Source organism: Schistocerca gregaria, chromosome X, assembly GCF_023897955.1.
Source record: "Schistocerca gregaria isolate iqSchGreg1 chromosome X, iqSchGreg1.2, whole genome shotgun sequence".
Classification (NCBI taxonomy): Eukaryota; Metazoa; Arthropoda; class Insecta; order Orthoptera; family Acrididae; genus Schistocerca; species Schistocerca gregaria.
Genome location: NC_064931.1, coordinates 427,069,562 through 427,089,030, shown reverse-complemented (window position 1 = coordinate 427,089,030; position 19,469 = coordinate 427,069,562). Strand labels below are relative to the sequence as shown.

Here is a 19,469-nt window from a genome sequence, read left to right as displayed (position 1 = left end):
GAAAACTAAGGAGTCACCATCAGTTCTGCTACAGACTAAAACTGAGGCAAATATGACTCCTTTCTGTAGCATGGTGTAGCGAAGGAGGGAAACGATTCAGGGTCATTCCTGTCGGCATTGTATTCTATCTTGCCATTATTAGCGTCTGCTGGTACCATATGGTCACCAACAGGAGATGACAGTCTGCTTCATTGTGGGTCTTCCGCCACTCCGATCAGGGGCTCTCTCCACAGGCGCCACCCTGCCACAGCAAAGGCCAACTGACATGATGGCCGTTGCCTGGAGTTCTGATGCCCCAGGAAGACAGGCTTTTACTCCTTGACATACGTGGGGAGTTTACAGCTCAGGCATCAGCAGTGCAATGCCTGTGTTGTCAGCAGGTTACCACCAAATTGGTACATGACGGCCCCACCACAACGGACAGGCTACCATGCTGGATATTGGGTGCAGAGAAATCCAATATTGTCATGGGGGTGGAAGAGGACAGACAGTGGAAGAAGACGACATACCCCAGAAAGTGTCCTCGCCCAAATAGTTGAATTGCAGGTGGAGATGCAAAACCATGACGAGAGGTTCAGGAGATCGAATCTAAGGGCACTATAGATAACTCGTGCACCACGTAAGGCGTCCTTCCCCATATGGCCCGCACTTCTGTAGAATTTGGGAAGTGGCAGGTCAAACCATACAATGGTACCTGAACTCACAGGGCCGGAAAGTGGGACTCAGTTTAGTCGTCTCTTACGACAGGCCCAGCCCCAGACCCTTATGGGGTCCAAAATTCTCTAAATGTTAGTATGTAACAATTTTAAAGTAATAAAAAATTAAACTACACTAAATTTAGGCTACAAGAAGACATTTTTCTCTACAGCTGATAGTTTACATGTTTTGGGGTCGCAAAATTGCAGATTATTTAAGTGCAGTTTCAATTGTAAAAAATTAATTTTGTTCAATGAAGTCTACGAAGAACAAATATTAAATGTGTGTACCCCTGTTACTTCGAAACAGCTGCATTAACATAGATTGTTTTCTGGGGTGGAAGATGGTTGAGTGTAGAAGGGTAGGAGCACGAGAGAAGAGTTCATCTGACAGTGGTCTGACTTCCCTCCATCATGTGTTGTAACTGAAGATGCGAGAAAGTTATTCCCATTAACTACGCCTATCAATCACAAAAGCAACTGCATGGTGTTCCACAAAGCTACACTGACTACAGAGCACCTAATGAATCACTGGAGACTACCAACGTGCCGAGGGGTTGTGTTTTCCATTAAGTGCATTAACACTACATACAATACAGAGATTTTGTATTAACTCATGAAATGCATGTGGACAGAATCTAAGTATTTGCACGCTGTTCTACACGGTTGGAAGGGAAATTTATTCTTGTCATTCCATTTGGCGGCTGTAGCGTTATTCCTGGAAAGCTACTTCCCACCACGAGCGCTGCACGCCTTTTGTTTGGCAGCTGGACTGTACTCCCTAGAATTTCTGCCCAGTCCTCTCATGTGGATAGACTAACTTCACTGAGCTCATGTTTACATAGGACTTTTTTCAGTTTGTTAAATGAATACTTTTGCAGTTTATTGCGCTTTTAAATTAAATATGTGCCTATAAACGAAGGCTGGTAAGAAAGTAATTTGTGTGATGTCAGTCACCGTTTTAGTGTTGGTGCTAAAGGAATTGGAATGGTGAATGTGGCAACTTGCTGCCGTCTGTAATTATATTCACTAGGTGGTGAAATAACCACTATAAAGTTACGGTACTTCCCACCATTGAGATACTGGTAGCCTGTATAAACCTCTTCCATTCAGTAATTGCTGTCAGTTTTCGAGTGGAACCCTTTATCATATCCAGAGTATATCTTCCAGGGTGGATGTGAATAAGACCGTTGTAGTGAGACTAATTTGTTCGGAGTAACAATCTGCTGTAGTGAAGTACTGGACATATTGGGATATCTGAAGTTTCATAATGCCTTGGCGATCTTCTGTAGATAGGGACAGTTAAGCAAGCATCTGGGCTCTTTGATAATTCGGGGAACTGAAGCTGGGGTAATCCGTTTGATACCTCACATGCCGTAGGAAGTATTCCAGCCAGTACTAGTGGAGACAATGTTATCGCCATTGTCCAATTCCTCTTTAGAGGATGTTACAATTTGAACAGGCTCTTCAGTGCGGTACAGTTGACAAATCCAGTTCCTTATGTTTACGTAACAGCTCACATAACTGCTAATAAGTACTCATTTAATGAACTGAAAATCATAGTATAAACACGAGCGCAGTGAAGTTGTCTACTCAGATAAGAATTGGACATGAAGCGCTGGACAGAGACAGAAGAAACAAAAGTGAGCAGCACTCTCAGAAGGGACGTTAGCCCTTCACCGAAAAAATACTATTGCTGCCGTACAGAATTAATCTCTTTTCCTCTATCACGGTAGAATAAGGTGCAGAAATCTACATCTATTCTTTCCAAATGCGTTTCTTGGGTTCGTATTAGTAACTCGTGTCTGTATACCTACAGTGTATGTACTTTGTGGAAAATACAACCCTGGATTACGTCGCCAATGATTCGTAATGCGCGCTACAGAGCGTCAGTAACTGAAATGTCCTGAACATGCTTCTTATGGCGTAGTGGGCTAGATAGAATGGGGAAACAACCTACTCTTCAGTTGGCAGACTGAAGTGCAAGACCACATTCCGGCGAAGTACCTTCCGTCGCAATTTTAGCCTCTCTTCCCCTTTTATAACCTCGGAACACAATTTAACCCTTAATACTTTACTGCAATTACAAGGGGATCGCGCCTATCAGTGATCAATTTCACGCAGATTTATGATAAATACAGGGTTTGGCAAGAAATTAAAGTGAGAGGAGCTCCAGGTGGCCAAGCGTTTAAACAAAATGACAGTTATGACGCGGCTCACGCGAGGCATGAGCTATTTATGTTAACGTAGTTTCTAGACAGTGATGAAAGCCTAGGAAAAAGTATAGAACGGTAATAACAAGGTCGTGGCGTCGCGTCCCTAGGCGGGATCTTTTTCCATGTTCACTTTCCTTACGCTGCAAATAAAAACTAAGCCACTCAGTCTCATACAGCACTGTCTGCTATAAACCATTCTGGGAAAGGTAATTCACAGATGCCTAGGAGTAGTACTGACTCTTCAGGATGGAAGATTCAAAAAACGGTGGTTGAGAACGCGGTAAAATCTAGGAATGTCGTCACTACTTCAAAACCTGGGAAACTTACAGCAGCTTTGAACAAAAATGTTGACTTGAGATGGAGCCCTGCTTGATAGAGATAAAATTTTTTCTGTTAGTTGACTCACGGGGATGACAGATACAATATTTTGAAACTACATTTTTTTAAATAAAGATTGCAGGAGTTCAGTATTAAAGCGATTCTCCCAGTGCACTCTTTTGGTGGAACCCTGCGATGTCTAATTTTACATCCAGGTATAGAATTTTATTAAGAAGCTTCAAAACTGCTCATACCTCAAATCACATCCCGCGAAGACTGCATCAAAATATATATTCCATTTTTCATCACTAGCTTTCCTCGCCAATATCAGGGGAAATTATGCGTTACACGTGATTAGCGGCCAAACTGCGTTGAGAGCAAACCTTTGTGAATGTAAAGCAAGTTTCTGTAGGAACTCAACTCTAAAAATACGGTGCTTATAGCATGTGCAAGATGCCTAGGAAATTACTGCTTCCCTTTTACGATGAATCACCCCAGCAAATGTGAAAATCCACTGTAAAGTACTAGGAAGTATCTAATTGTATATACTAAGCTCTTGTGTACAGCTTTGAATTCTTTCCTGGAAATTTGCACTGAAGCGACAAATAAACTAGTATAGACATGCGTATTCAGAGGTGGGGCGGAGAGAGAGAGAGAGAGAGAGAGAGAGAGAGAGAGAGAGAGAGAGAGAGAAATAGGCAGAATACGGTGCTGCGGTCGGCAACGCCTGGGTGAGGCAAGTGTCTCGCGCAGTTGTTAGTGCGAGTTACGGATGTTGACGCGAAGATCGCTATATCGACGGACGCTGCTTCGGCAGTGCACGCAGACACTCGGCGAGTGGGCGGGGTCTTGCTCCACCGTAGCACGTGCTTTAGATGTAGTTGGGGGGGGGGGGGGGGGGGGGGAGAGGCGGCCACTGACTTGGCTGTTTTAGGTGATACCTGGGCCCTGCATCGCCAGTGCGAGCGGAAGCTGCGTCGCGGACGAGACACCTGTCTCGCACGCGAATGGCGCAGTCACTAGCTGCACTGGCGTCTCAAAGGCTTCTTCGATCACAGCTGTGGTCAGTGAAAGGTTTGCGTTCCTGAGAGGATTAACCCCGGCCGGGAACTAGAGATGGAGGTGGACGTGACTGAGGGGACAATCTGACACGGATGCATCGAGGAAGCGCCCTGCGGCGTCTTCTGAGGAGATCCCATTAAGAAGCCTGCCGCCTCAAAAAGCAAGACGCCTGAGATGCGCACTAAGAAATCATCTGCCGTGGGCACCAAATACCTCAAACAGCGGCCTCACCGTGGATGGTTTCCAAGTGCCGAACAGGAAGCTCGCTACCAGGGCAGCTCCACTCTTAGGCACGGCTGTCGCCTACTACAAACAGGTTTGTCACGTTCACTGACGTGCCAATTGATAACGCACAGCCAAGTAAACCAAAGACGGCCGCACCTGCTTCCATTGTTACACAATGGACGAGCGATTTTGAGAGCTTTCAACAGCTCTTATTAGTGTAGTCCTGTCTAACTTCTGTCGCGGTCAAAACAGCGGTCCGCGACACTAATGTCTCAAACGCATGCGGATGACGATGCGGTCATGGATGTAGCTAAGGCCCAAGGTCTACCATATACCCACCCGTCTGAGCCACACAAGCTGCTCAAGGTAGTCTTGCGCGAACTATCTTTCCAGATGAACCCAGCCCACCTCAGAGGAGCTGAAAGAATTAGGTTTCAGCATCAGAGCGGTCTCCGCCATGAAAATTCCGTGCACCAGACAGACGCCGCTGTTTATGGTTATCTTTATTGACAACATAAAATACCACTGGAATACAGGTTGAAAAGTTTTGCGGCAAAGGCAAGAGGGTACAATGTTTTCTGTGCCAAGGTCTGAATCGTGTAGCTAGGTTCTGCACTGTGCCGCCGAAATGCGTGAAATGCGTGAAATGCGTGAAATGCGTGAAATGCGTGAAATGCGTGAAATGCGTGAAATGCGTGAAATGCGTGAAATGCGTGAAATGCGTGAAATGCGTGAAATGCGTGAAATGCGTGAAATGCGTGAAATGCGTGAAATGCGTGAAATGCGTGAAATGCGTGAAATGCGTGAAATGCGTGAAATGCGTGAAATGCGTGAAATGCGTGAAATGCGTGAAATGCGTGAAATGCGTGAAATGCGTGAAATGCGTGAAATGCGTGAAATGCGTGAAATGCGTGAAATGCGTGAAATGCGTGAAATGCGTGAAATGCGTGAAATGCGTGAAATGCGTGAAATGCGTGAAATGCGTGAAATGCGTGAAATGCGTGAAATGCGTGAAATGCGTGAAATGCGTGAAATGCGTGAAATGCGTGAAATGCGTGAAATGCGTGAAATGCGTGAAATGCGTGAAATGCGTGAAATGCGTGAAATGCGTGAAATGCGTGAAATGCGTGAAATGCGTGAAATGCGTGAAATGCGTGAAATGCGTGAAATGCGTGAAATGCGTGAAATGCGTGAAATGCGTGAAATGCGTGAAATGCGTGAAATGCGTGAAATGCGTGAAATGCGTGAAATGCGTGAAATGCGTGAAATGCGTGAAATGCGTGAAATGCGTGAAATGCGTGAAATGCGTGAAATGCGTGAAATGCGTGAAATGCGTGAAATGCGTGAAATGCGTGAAATGCGTGAAATGCGTGAAATGCGTGAAATGCGTGAAATGCGTGAAATGCGTGAAATGCGTGAAATGCGTGAAATGCGTGAAATGCGTGAAATGCGTGAAATGCGTGAAATGCGTGAAATGCGTGAAATGCGTGAAATGCGTGAAATGCGTGAAATGCGTGAAATGCGTGAAATGCGTGAAATGCGTGAAATGCGTGAAATGCGTGAAATGCGTGAAATGCGTGAAATGCGTGAAATGCGTGAAATGCGTGAAATGCGTGAAATGCGTGAAATGCGTGAAATGCGTGAAATGCGTGAAATGCGTGAAATGCGTGAAATGCGTGAAATGCGTGAAATGCGTGAAATGCGTGAAATGCGTGAAATGCGTGAAATGCGTGAAATGCGTGAAATGCGTGAAATGCGTGAAATGCGTGAAATGCGTGAAATGCGTGAAATGCGTGAAATGCGTGAAATGCGTGAAATGCGTGAAATGCGTGAAATGCGTGAAATGCGTGAAATGCGTGAAATGCGTGAAATGCGTGAAATGCGTGAAATGCGTGAAATGCGTGAAATGCGTGAAATGCGTGAAATGCGTGAAATGCGTGAAATGCGTGAAATGCGTGAAATGCGTGAAATGCGTGAAATGCGTGAAATGCGTGAAATGCGTGAAATGCGTGAAATGCGTGAAATGCGTGAAATGCGTGAAATGCGTGAAATGCGTGAAATGCGTGAAATGCGTGAAATGCGTGAAATGCGTGAAATGCGTGAAATGCGTGAAATGCGTGAAATGCGTGAAATGCGTGAAATGCGTGAAATGCGTGAAATGCGTGAAATGCGTGAAATGCGTGAAATGCGTGAAATGCGTGAAATGCGTGAAATGCGTGAAATGCGTGAAATGCGTGAAATGCGTGAAATGCGTGAAATGCGTGAAATGCGTGAAATGCGTGAAATGCGTGAAATGCGTGAAATGCGCTGGACCTCATGGAAGCCGAGAGTGCAAAGCAAAGCCAGAGGAAACGTCCCAATGCTGCAACTGCAGCCAAAGGCACGTTGATAGCTATTGCTGGTGTAACACTTTCCGAAAGGCAGACGCTAAGCAGCGCGCCAGCAACACTCCGGTCAGATGAGTTACTCCTGGCCTTAGTTTTACTGTCACGATGGGGAGGGGTACCGCACCCACACCCAGCCTCGTATGGAGAAACGTGCAGATAGTCATTGCTCGCGCCAACGTAGATCACTTCGCGGACGTGTGGCTTCTAGGGTCATGTGCCGATCTAGGGTCACGCCGAGGTATTTCCCTGTTCGTGACCACGGGATGGGGCCTCCCATGACACGAAGCGTTACTAAATCCTCAGGAAGCTTTCCTGCTGAACGTCCGGCTACATCGCATCGCAATTCCGCGGCACTTCAGGTGCCGGTGTGTTTTAGGGTGAGCGCGCGACGCCTTCCCTACTTCTTCCACGAGTCATTTCTTGTTCTCGTTTTGAATCGTAATCCTTGTTCTCGCTTTGAATCGTAATCTGGGTTGCGTTGTTGCTGTATGTTTCTCTCTCTACGTGGTGCGACGTTCTGTTACGCCAGCAATAGGTCCGGCCATCTTGTCGGACGCCAGTAGACTTTGTTGCCAAAGGCGCGGATGAGTGCTGTCTCCCACGTCCGCGCGGCCGCGTAAAAGTGTTGCGCCGCTTGCCGGAATCTTGTAGCAGCGGGATTCCTGCCATTCTGCGGAGTTCTCCCGTGCTGAAGTCTCGTGGTAGGTGTAGTGCTAGCCTAAGCGCCTTGTTTTGGACCTTCATGATGGGGCAATTGACATCTGACTCGTCCAGGAAATCTTCCTGAAACCTGGTATCCATGCGCGAGCGATAAATTTCATTTTCCACTCCCATAATAGGCCAACAGAGTGGGCTGGTACTACCGTCTACGTTGGGACCTTGCTGAAACACCGTCGTACAGCTCACGCAACTAGCAACAATTCAGGCTACTGCTGTTGTGATAGAGAAGGTCAGGTCAGATTACATTTATCTCAGTTTATCGGCCACCTGGAAGTCCACTAAAACCCAAGAGATGTTTAAGCATTACTGTGTCTCCGCGGTAAACTTTTATTGCGGGAGACTAATTCAAAACACGTGGAGTGGCATTCCAGAGTAACAAATAATAATGCTCGCCGTCTACTGCGAGTAGTTCGGTAGCACAGTGAGGTAATCTTAGGGCCCTATGACACGACGCACTACCCAAACAACGCACGCTGTCACCCTGACGTGCTTGACATGGCGGTTATGAGGGGAGTCTGACACCTAACTACTACAAGTCGAGTGGATCTTTCGTCGGACCAACTGCCGGTCATTTTCGGCATTGACTGCGTGGAGACACCGAAACTACAACGGCACCTAGGGATGGTTAATTGTGAACAGTTTAGAGAGGAACTGCAAGACTTATGGCACAGCTTGCAATGGACACACACTGGGCTGCAGACGCTGCCACACACAGGGGTACACAAGCGCCTCCTGGGAGGTCACGTCAGGCCGCTGCGCATCATGGGAGGCCCCATCCCATGATCTCTCACAGCTAAATATCTAGGTGTAACTCTTGATAGGCACATCACCTGGACGCCACATATCAGTTAGGTCTGGGGGAAAGCTCGTTTGAAGGCACTATATACCATACTACACTCCAAATCAACGCTTCCTCTAAACTGCGTAATTACCTTTTATCTGGCACTAATCCAACCAGTGATAGAATAAGCGTCTTGTGTGTGTGTATCGGCTTTGTTTCCCCACACAGAAGTCGGCTCCTAGGTATACAAGGGAGAGCTCTGCGACTTAACGCCAAACTACACGACCAGGGCCTTGCATTAGGAAACAGGAATCCCATCATAAGTAATCGCATAAAACAGGCTGCCCGACGGTTCTATGAAGCGTCGTGGCAGTCTGACAATCGGTTCAAGTCTGGGAAACCAGCAGCACCCACTGCTTCGACAGTGAGATAGGCAGTAAACAAACGCGTCAATGCTCCAGACGTAAAGAGGAAAAACAAGTTAGGGCAATAAAACACCTGGAGGAAATACAGGAAGTTACAAAAACTTAGCATGCACAAAAACAGATAGTAAGGGCTGTCATTTTAGGAAAAGAGCAGGTGTGGGATCGGTTACTGCTGCTACAATGGCAGGTTATCAAATCTGAGTTCGAACGTAGTCTCTACACGAGCGATGGGACACCATATCCGAGCTAGAGATGAAGTAGGGATTTTTCTCATATGAACATTTCACGAGTGTACAGCGAAATTTAGAAGTGGAGTGAAACATCAAAGCTCCGATACCGCCGCGGCAGGAAAAAGATCCTGCAAGAATGGGACTAATCGTTTAACGTGGCGAAAGTGCAACCTTCCGCATACTCCTGCAAATTTCAATGCTGGGCTATCAATTGGCAGCGTGCGAACCATTAAACTAACATCGATACGGGTTTTCAGAGCCGAATGCTCACTCGTTTACCCCTTATGACTGCAAGACAAAGTTTTACAACTCACTTGCACCTGTCTACACTGACATTGGACTGTTGACTGGAAACATGTTGCTTGGTAGGACGAATCTCTATTCAAATTGCATCGAGCAGATGGACTTATACGGGTATGGAGACAACCTCACGAATCCATGGACCCGGCGTGTCAGGAACTGTTCAAGCTGGTGGGGGCTGTGTAATGGTGTGGAGCATGCGCAGTTTAAGTGATATGGGACCCCTGATACGTCAGGGTAAGACTGACAGGTGACCGTACGTAAGCATCCTGTGATCACCAGCACACAATTTCCATTATGCGTTCCGACGGACGTGGGCGAGTCCAGCAGGACAATTCGACATTAATGCGTCCAGAATTGCTACAGAGTGGCTCCAGGAACTCTTATGCGTTTAAACACTTCCAATGTCCACCGAATTCCTCAAACATTATTAAGCATATCCGGTATGCCTTGTAACGCGCTGTTCAGAAGACATCTCCACCCCCTCGTACTCTTACGGATTATGAACAGCCTTGCAGGATTCATTGTGTCTGTTCTCTCCGGCACTACTTCAGACATTAGTTGAGTCCATGCCACGTCGTGTATTTCCGATCTCAGATTTTCCTTTGCCTTTCCGTCCATACCTTCCATGAAAATCATACAATACACTGAAAATTATTTCTATCTATTTGCAGCGTAGGTTCGGCAAAAACAAAGTAAGAGGATCCGTATAAGGACTCTACCCCACGACGCTCTGATTATCGTTCTGTACTCTCGTGCGTCAATCGCTGCCGAATTTGTGTAAACAAATGACTCCTAGCTTGCCGACTCGTGCCAGAAAGACGCCATTTTCTCTAAACGATTAGTCGTCTGGAGCTCCCAATTCTGTCCCTCATTTCTGGCCAAGCCGTGTACATCCAATAAATCTGGACGATATCTAGTGAGCTGGCGCTGTCCCCTCAGAGGCGGTACACCCAATATTTGTTCTTAACCCACTTCAACACTTATGCCATTAAAACACTAATTTTTCGTCCCTACAACACAAACTATTAGTCCAAGAGGATTATTTTTGTAGACAGTAAGTTAGTGTAATTTTGTACTTGGAAACGTTTTTCTAAAATCCGCGGTTTTAGATTTATCCAAGAAAAACAAAGTTGCCTTTTAAAACGTCGTACCACCACCACCACCACCACCACCACCATTTAGTTTACGACTTTTGTAAATTTTCTGTTCCATTATGGTCTGCGCCTCAGTATTGTCGACAGGGATACCACTTTTGTTTTGTGGATGAACGTTTGTTTACATACTCTTGGCACCAAACAACGTAGACCGTTCAGCGAAGCGGTCTGAAAACCCGAATACTACCTAACGTTAACAGCTATTCCAGCCAATTAAGATTACTGAATTTAGCTGAGAGCTATTTGAGGTTCAGTTTCATGTACCCTGTGATATCTTAGTTAATGTAGTAGTTTTACATTTTAACGTGAACAGTAACAGGTCATAAGCAGTTTCGAGGCAGTATCCTCATGTTACCACTTACAACGACCAGCAATTGTCAGTTCTACTCTGAGGCGAGAGAGTCATGGGATACTTCCTAATATCCTGTCAGACTTCCCTTTGCCCAGAGAAGTGCCGCAACTCTGTGTGGCGTGGACTTGTCGTTGAAAGACTCCTGTAGAAATATTGAGCCATGCTACCTCTATAGACGTCCGTAATTACCTGTTGCCGGTTGAGGATTTTGTGCACGAACTGACTTCTTTTGTCCTACAAATGTTTGATAGGTTCCATGTCGGGCGATGTGGGTGGCCAAATCATTCTCTCGACTTGTCCAGAGAGATCTTCAAACCAATCGAAAGCAATTGTGGCCCAGTGACAGGGCGCACTGTCATCCACAAAAATTCCATTGTTTTGCAACAAACTGTCTCCAGGTAGTTGGATATAGCCATCTGCACTCAGTAATAGGTTCAGTTGGACCAGAAGACAGTTTATTCCAAGTAAACGTGGCCTGTGCCATTATGGAGCCACTACCAGCTTGAACATTGCCTTGTTGCAACCTTTGCTACATGGCTGAGTGGAGTCTTCGTCACACTGACCATGGCTTACCAACTGAAATCGGGACTTCTCTTCCCAGGCCACAGTGTTCCAGTCTAGGTTTCAACCGATATTGCCACTAGCGTAGGAGAGCCGCTGCAGGCGCGTCGTGCTACAAACACGAAGAAAGTTTTGCATCACTTCGGTGCAAAACTTAACGGTGTTTCGGCGTAAATCCTTCAGTGTTTGGTGGCTCACGTCGTCCATAAACAGCCCTATTCAGTCTATACCAGCCATATTCGATAGGGTTCATGTCTGGAGAACATGATGGCCACTAGTCGAGCGATGTTATCCGGAACAAAGTCATCCACAAGATGTGGGCGCAAATTATTGTCCATGAAGACTAATGCCTCTACGATACGCTGCCGATATGGTTGCAGTATCGGTCGAAGGATGGCATTCACGTCTCTTACAGCCTTTACGGCGCTTTCGATGACTACATCGATCCCACAATGCCACCCCAAAACAGCAGGGAACCTGCACCTTGCTGCACTCGCTGGACAGTCTGTCCAAGGGTTTCCGCCTGACCGGGTCGCCTCCAAACATCTCCGACGATTGTCTGGTTGAAGGAATATGTGATACTCATCGGTGAAGAGAACGTGATGCCAATCCTCAGCGGTCCATTCGGCATGTTGTTGGGCCCATCTGTACCACGCTGCGTGGTGTCGTTGTTGCAACCATGGACATCGCCATGGATGTCCAGAGTGAAGTAGCGCATCATGCAGCCTATTGCGCGCAGTTTGAGTCTTAACAACATGGTGGCGTTGCTGTCAGGGATCCTCCGAATCATAATCCGTACGTAGCGGTCACCCACTGCAGTAGTAGCTCTTAGGCGGACTGAGCGAGGCATGTCATCGACAGTTCCTGTCTATCTGTAACTCCATGTCCGAACAACATCGCTTTGGTTCACTCCAAGGCGCCTGGACACTTTCCCTGTTGAGAGCCCTTCCTAGCACAAAGTAACAATGCGGACGCGATCGAACCGTGGTACTGACCGTATAGGCATGGTTGAACTATAGACAACACGAGCGGTGTACCTCCTTTCTTGTGGAATGAAGTCATCGGCTGTCTGATCCCTCTGTCTAATAGACGCTGCTCATGCATGGTTGTTTACATCTTTGGGTGGGTTTAGTGACATCTGTGAACAGTCGAAGTGACTTTATGTGATACAATATCCAGTCAACGTCTACTTCCAGGAGTTCTGGGAACTGGGGTGATGCAAAACTTTTTGATGTGTATTAGCAAAGGCACTCGCGTTGGTCATCTGATGTTATAGCCCATTTATGCTCTATTTCGAAACACTGTCCTGACGGAAATAATCGTTTTGCTTCCCATAGTAATTGCGGTCATTTCACGCAATGTTGACTGACTTAGCACTGACAACTCTATGCAAATGCTGCTCTGTCGTTATGTGAAGGCGGTCAGTCACTGCGTAGTAAGAGGCGAGAGGCATTGTCTGAAATTTGGTATTCTCAACACACCTTTGACACTGCGGACCTCAGAATATTGAATTCTCTAACGATTTCAGAAATGGAATGTCTAATGCTTCTAGTGCCAACTACCATCCCGCGTTCAAAGTCTTAATTCCCGTCATGTGGCCATCACGAAGTCTGAAATCATTTCACATCAATCACCTGTGTACAAATTACTGCTCCGCAAATGCACTGCCTTTTCTACCTTGTGTACATGATAATACCACCGTCTGTATATGAATATATCGCTATCCCATGACTTTTCACCTTCAGTGTACTTGGCCGTCATTATTTCCGCACTTTATGAAAATGAGCGTAAGAGCATCCTTGTCACAGTCACAGAAGAAGACATGTGGCAAAAACTTTCAATTTTTGCTGTATGTAATTCTTCGTGAAGCACGGTTTTACATTACATGTGAAGACATAGCTACCACGTGTCACCCGATGCGTCATTTTAGTGTGCTAAGTAATAACTGCTCAGAGCAGTAAAGGAAACAAAAGGAAAGTTCTGAGTAGGTATTAAAATCCATGGAGGAGAAATAAAAACATTGAGGTTCGCCGATGACATTGTAATTCTCTCAGAGACAGCAAAGGACTTTGAAGAGCAGTTGACCGGAATGGACAGTGTCAAAAGGAGGATATAAGATCAACAAAAGCAAAAAGAGGATAATGGAATTTGGCGAATTAAGTCGGGTGATGCTGAGGGAATTAGATTAGGAAATGAGAAAGTACTAAAGGAGTTTTGCTATTTGGGGAGCAAAATAACTGATGACGGTCGCAGTAGAGAGGATATTAAAATGTAGACTGGCAATGGCAAGGAAAGCGTTTCTGATGAAGAGAAATTTGTTAACAACGAGTATAGATTTAAGTGTCAGGAAGCCATTTCTGAAAGTATTTGTATGGAGTGTAGCCATGCATGGAAGTGAAACATGGACGATAAATAGTTTGGACAAGAAGAGAATAGCTTTCGAAATGTGGCGCTACAGAAGAATGCTGAAGATTAGATGGGTAGATCACATTACTAATGAGGAGGTACTGAATAGAATTGGGGAGGAGTTTGTGGCGCAACTTGACAAGAAGAAGGGACCGGTTGGTAGGACATGTTCTGAAGCATCAAGGGAACGCAAATTTAGCATTGGAGGGCAGCGTGGAGGGTAAAAATCGTAGAGGGAGACCAAGAGACGAATACACTAAGCATATTCAGAAGGATGTAGGTTGCATTAAGTACTGGGAGATGAAGCTTGCACAGGATAGAGTAGCATGGAGAGCTGCATCAAACCTGTCTCAGGACTGAAGACCACAACAATTCATCGAAAACCAACGTGCACTGTATTTCCTAGAGCTCAGATTATTGGAAAATTTGAAATATCTTCATATTATATGAGGAAGTGGTCAAGAAACATGAAAACGTACTGATAAGTAGACGGCCGGCAGTGCATTAGTTCTACGGGTCCCACCGATTGACACCTACATACCGTGCTGGAAGAGACGCTCCAGAAGTGCGTCTCCGTGTCCGTGTCGGAGCGGCGGCAGCAGCACGTGGACTGCGGCAGCTCTAGCACTGCGCGCAGTCCCGAGAAGGTGCAGGTGGCCACGACGCGGCAGCCGGGCCCCTCGACGCATGGCAGCATGCCCTGCCCCTGGTCCACATGGCGCAGCCTGAAGCCCAGCCCGGCCCGTAGCAGGTTCACGATGTGCGACACGTCCACGGGGTCTCCGTGCTCTTCCGTCTCCTGTGAGCAAACAAATTCCCGTTTACATCCGGGAGGATGCAATCGATCCAGGCAATCGCTCTATTAGCTAGCGCTTACTGCATTTTGCTTGTACCTATTCAGCTCAAATTCGGTAACAGAACACGGCAGAACTAACACTTAAGGATGTGACCGCTACACACTGCGTTTCTTTGGCACTAATGTCATCTACATATTTATTTTTGAAACCATACTAGTTAGAATTTATTCTAGTAGCAAGTGCTGCAGTCTCCATACCCCGTTGCATAATTTTGGGAAGTTATCAGTTTTTAAATAAAACATCACGCGCACACGAAGGGTAAAGCACCAATGTTTCGGTGCTATGGAACTGTGCGCGTTTCTCATGTTTGAAGAATGTATTCGACAAAACTCTGTTCTATGAAATCTGCATATATTACAAATTAGCACAGGAGAGTAATTTACATTTGTTTAACTATGGTCTGCCGTTCAGTGACATGGATGTGTGCCACAATGGTGAAATTATTTGCCTTACACTGTTAAGCTATCGTCAGCACTTTCATATACCCACGCACCAAAGTGAACTAGCTAATCACGTTAACACGGCAAGTGTCAGACTTATTTCTCAGAACTTCTCCAGTGGAAGAGGAGTCAAAATGAACGCGTGTTTAGCTGATCAGTATGTACCGTTTCTGACAAAATGACCGTCATAATGTTCGACTTAATTCATATGTCTTAGCAACCGATAATATGAGCAGAACTGAAGCCACAGTGGGTAGCATCGAGGTCTCACTTGTGTCCCTTGTTTGAAACCTGATCCTTTATTCACGTATCTACTATGTACATAGAAGATTATACTGATGTTTGTTATCAAGATATGGAATACGAAGACATTAACTGTGAAATTGCAACTAGGTTTCACAGTGTCATACATTATGTAATATTGTACAGGTGATTGCGGTATTTTCAGATGGTACACTTAAATTCTTTTTCTTTTATTCATTGTTTTATCAGTTCATATTCTTACGTTTATTCCTCAGAAATATTTTGTGAATTTTTTGTATTGTAATGATCGTGGATACATTGGACACACTGAAATTTGGAGCACCACGAGCATTGCGCGAAGTCATGTTTTGTACAAATCTCGTTCGGGGAAATAAATGGTAACTCTGCTAAAGATTTCACGCGATGGCAGTTTTTTCGGCGAACTACGCATAACGAATCATTTTTCCGAAAATTGACACTTGCTATTGATTCGAATCCAGATACACTACAGGAATTTCACAGAAAATGCTTTCAAATAATTTTTGCCATTCAGTTACTTTACACTGAAGCACCAAAGAAACTGGTATAGGCATGCGTATTCAAATACAGATATGTAAAAAGGCAGAATACGGTGCTGCGGTCGGCAACGCCTACATAAGAAAAGAAGTGTCTGGCGCAGTACTTAGATCGGTTACTGCAGCTACAATGGCAGGTTATCAAGATCAGAGCGAGTTTGAACGCGATGTTATCTGCGCACGAGCGATGGGACTCAGCAGCTCCGAGGTAGCCGTAAAGTGAGGATTTTTCCCATATGACCATTTCAAGAGTATACTGTCAATTGCAGGAATCGAGTAAAACATCAAATCTCCGACATCGCTGCAGCCGGGAAAAGATCCTGCAAGAAGGGGACCAAAGAAGACTAAAGAGAATCGTTTACTGTGACAGAAGTGCAACCCATCCGCAGACTGCTGCAGATTTCAATGCTGGGCAATTACCAAGTGCCAGCGTTTTTTGTTATGGTTTTAGGGCGCAAAACTGTCATAAGCGCCCGTTCTGTGGCTTAAGGAAGGGTAAAAATACCGAATGGAAATCAGCAGCAATGGGAGTGAAACTCAAAAAGGGGAAACTAAAAACAGAAGGAAATCTTAGGAAATTACCATAGAAGGGAGGATTAAAAAAGCTTTAACTGACGATGTCATCTCACTGACACGAACTCTAGGACTTGATCGCATGAGTGCGTGTCATCTGTTAAAATGACAGATATATCGGGGCAACAGCTGTAAACAGGCGCATAGCGGATAAAATAGGGGCACTGAAGTAAAAGGTCTCTCACCGTCTACGGTTGAGAGCAGTGGGAACAAAGCTGGAGGAGGATCGCCACTTAAAAAATGTTTATGGCTAAGAAGACAGTGCCCTATCCCGAGTCTAGTTACAATTACCTCCTCCCGACGACGATGTCGGGAGGAAGACGTCCAATCACAGGGAAGAGATTTCACGTCCCATAATTTACCATCAGAAAGTGTAGACCAATGTACGTGCCATAAAAGAGCAACGCGATGACGTAAAACACTCTGTAGGTCGGCTAAGGGGACCATGCGAACAGCGGACCGAGGAAGAGACACTGCAGCCTTGGCCGTTATATTGGCTGCCTTGTTTCCACGGATACTAACGTGCCCTGGGATCCAGAGGAATTCCGCAGAGACGGCCCCCGATTGGACCAGAGGGTGGACACAGAGCTTTGAGACTGAGGAGAGCGTTGAGCGAATCCGAGCATATCATACTATATCCGCTTATGGTGACAGATGTATTGGACAGCCTGGAGAACAGCGACAGCTCCGCAGTAAAAACCGAACACTGGCCGCGAAGCCGAAATCTATTAGGGGTGTCGCCAATAATATAAGCACTCTCAACACTAAATTTTTTGAGCCGCAAATGCCCAACGATAAACGAGAGGAGGGGTACTATCCTTGGGAAGCTGAAAGGTCACGGAGTAGGCAGGTCCGGGGGCTAAGCCAAGATGGCGCCGTACCCCAGTTGTCAAGGAAGTTTTAGGAAAGTGGAAGGAAAGAACGTAGCAGTTGACGGAAGCGGACTCCCGATGGTAGTAGAGAGGAAGGGCGGCCTTCATACCCTAAATCCATGGCGGCGTCGAAAAAAGGGCTTGGACTGAATGAGCAGGCATGGAAGCCAGATGACTAGCGTAACGACTCTAGACAGCTCGCCGATTCGACAGCGGAGGTTCAGCAGTCTCAGCATCAAGGCTGGGCTGGCGTAAAAAGCTCTAGACGCTAAACGCAATCCACGGTGGTGGTCAGAGTCGAGACGCCGAAGTATAGAGGGCTGTGCAGACTAAACTATGCTTCCATAGTCCAATTTCGAGTGCACTAAGACCCGAGAGGTGGAGAAGGACCACTTGGTCCGCTCCTCAGTAGGTGCAATTCAGAACAGGGAGGGTGTTGACGGATCGCAGACAGCGAGCCGAAGGATATGAAACGTTGGAGGACCAGCACAGTTTTCAATCAAACTTAAGTCCCAAGAATTTAGCAACGTCCGCTAACGGAAGGTCGACAAAGCCTAGATGTAGGGAAGGCGGAGGAAACTCCGTACGACGCCAAAAATTTACACAGTCGGTCTCATTGTGAGAAAAGCGGAAGCCGGTTTCGATGCTCCATGAGTGGAGGCAATCAAGACATCATTGGAGACGTTCAAGAAGGCTGGCTTGTTGAGATCTGTAGTAGACCGCAAAATCTTAAGGAGGGAGCCCGCGACATCAGGAAGGAGACAATCCATAATTGGATTTATGGTGATGGTAAACAGTACAACACTTAGAACGGAGCCCTGGGGCACCGCATTTTCTTGGGAGAAAGTACGGGAGAAGGTAGTGTTCACCCGCAACTTAAATGTGCACTCTGTCATAAATTCACGAATAAAAGGGGGTTGCTGACCTCTAAAGCCCCAAGAACAGTGTGCGGAGGATGCCTGCCCTCCAACAAATATCGTACGCTCTCTCCAGATCAAAAAATATTGCTACCGTTTGGTGTTTCCTGAGAAAATTGTTCATGGTGTATGTGGGGAGCAACAAGATTGTCAACTGCATAACGATGCTTTCGGAAACCGCATTGGACAGGTGTTAAGAAGTGTCGTGACTCCAGCCACCGGCCTAAACGGCAATCCACCATGCGATCCAAAACCTTACATACACTACTCTTCAGAGATATGGGGCGATAGCTAAAGCGGCTATGTTTGTTCTTTCCAGGTTTCGGAACAGGAATGAATATAGTTTCTCGCCATCTTTGTTTTGTTTTAGGGCGCACCTGAGGTCATACGTGCCCACCTCTAAACTATAGAATGCAAAAACAGGAAAGGTAAACGACTATATGCCAGTGCCAATTGAAAGAATGAGACATCTAAACAAGGCACGCGGAAAATGGGCTAAAAATAGACACCATAGAAAAATGGAGATCCAAAACTAAAAAAATAAATGGCCTTCACCATATTGAATCGGCCCATAAACATGAGCGACAGCCCGCGCGTCATTTGCTAAAACAGCTGATGAATCAGATGGCAAACAAGATGGAACGTAAATTAGTAAAAAAAGTGCATTCCAGCAGGTAGTGGCGGACAGTTAAAATCTGGGCGCCATGCGTACAAGGTGATGTGGCAGTACCATTGAGCAAATGACGATGGCTAAAAAGGCAGTGGCCAATACGCAGCCGAGTTAAAATAATCTCCTCCCGGAGGGAGGGCCGAGAGGACGTTATCCAAGGCGCTGGGAGAGGCCTAACAAGCCGAAGCTTCTTCCCGTGAAGGGAGAACCATTGGCGGTGCCAGAGGGACACCACCTCCTGACAACCCCTCTATCTTCTAGGAAAGGTATGTCGGTCCAAATTCGATTATAAAGGCGAAAGAGGTAACTCAGACTATGGTATGATAAATGCAGCAACATTTGGACGTAAACGCCATCCAGTCCTGGGGCAGAACGAGAAGAGGGCGTGTTCGAGTTCCCGCAAAGAGAAAAACAGTATAATAACTTTCGCTATTTTGAGAGGAGGAAACTAGAGGTCACACTTGCGCTGCTTGTTTCTTCGGGAGAA

The 19,469-nt window shown here is 46.1% G+C and overlaps 1 protein-coding gene across 1 annotated transcript in view; it reads right to left on the bottom strand.

Moving 5' to 3' along the window:
- The window catches only part of LOC126299579 (uncharacterized), a gene marked incomplete at its 3' end in the record, with an annotated part of 111,263 nt that overhangs the window by 39,293 nt on the left and 52,501 nt on the right, over window positions 1–19,469 (bottom strand). The window contains 1 exon segment of the mRNA XM_049991591.1: window positions 14,377–14,634. Within this exon segment, the coding sequence (XP_049847548.1) occupies window positions 14,377–14,634 (258 nt within the window).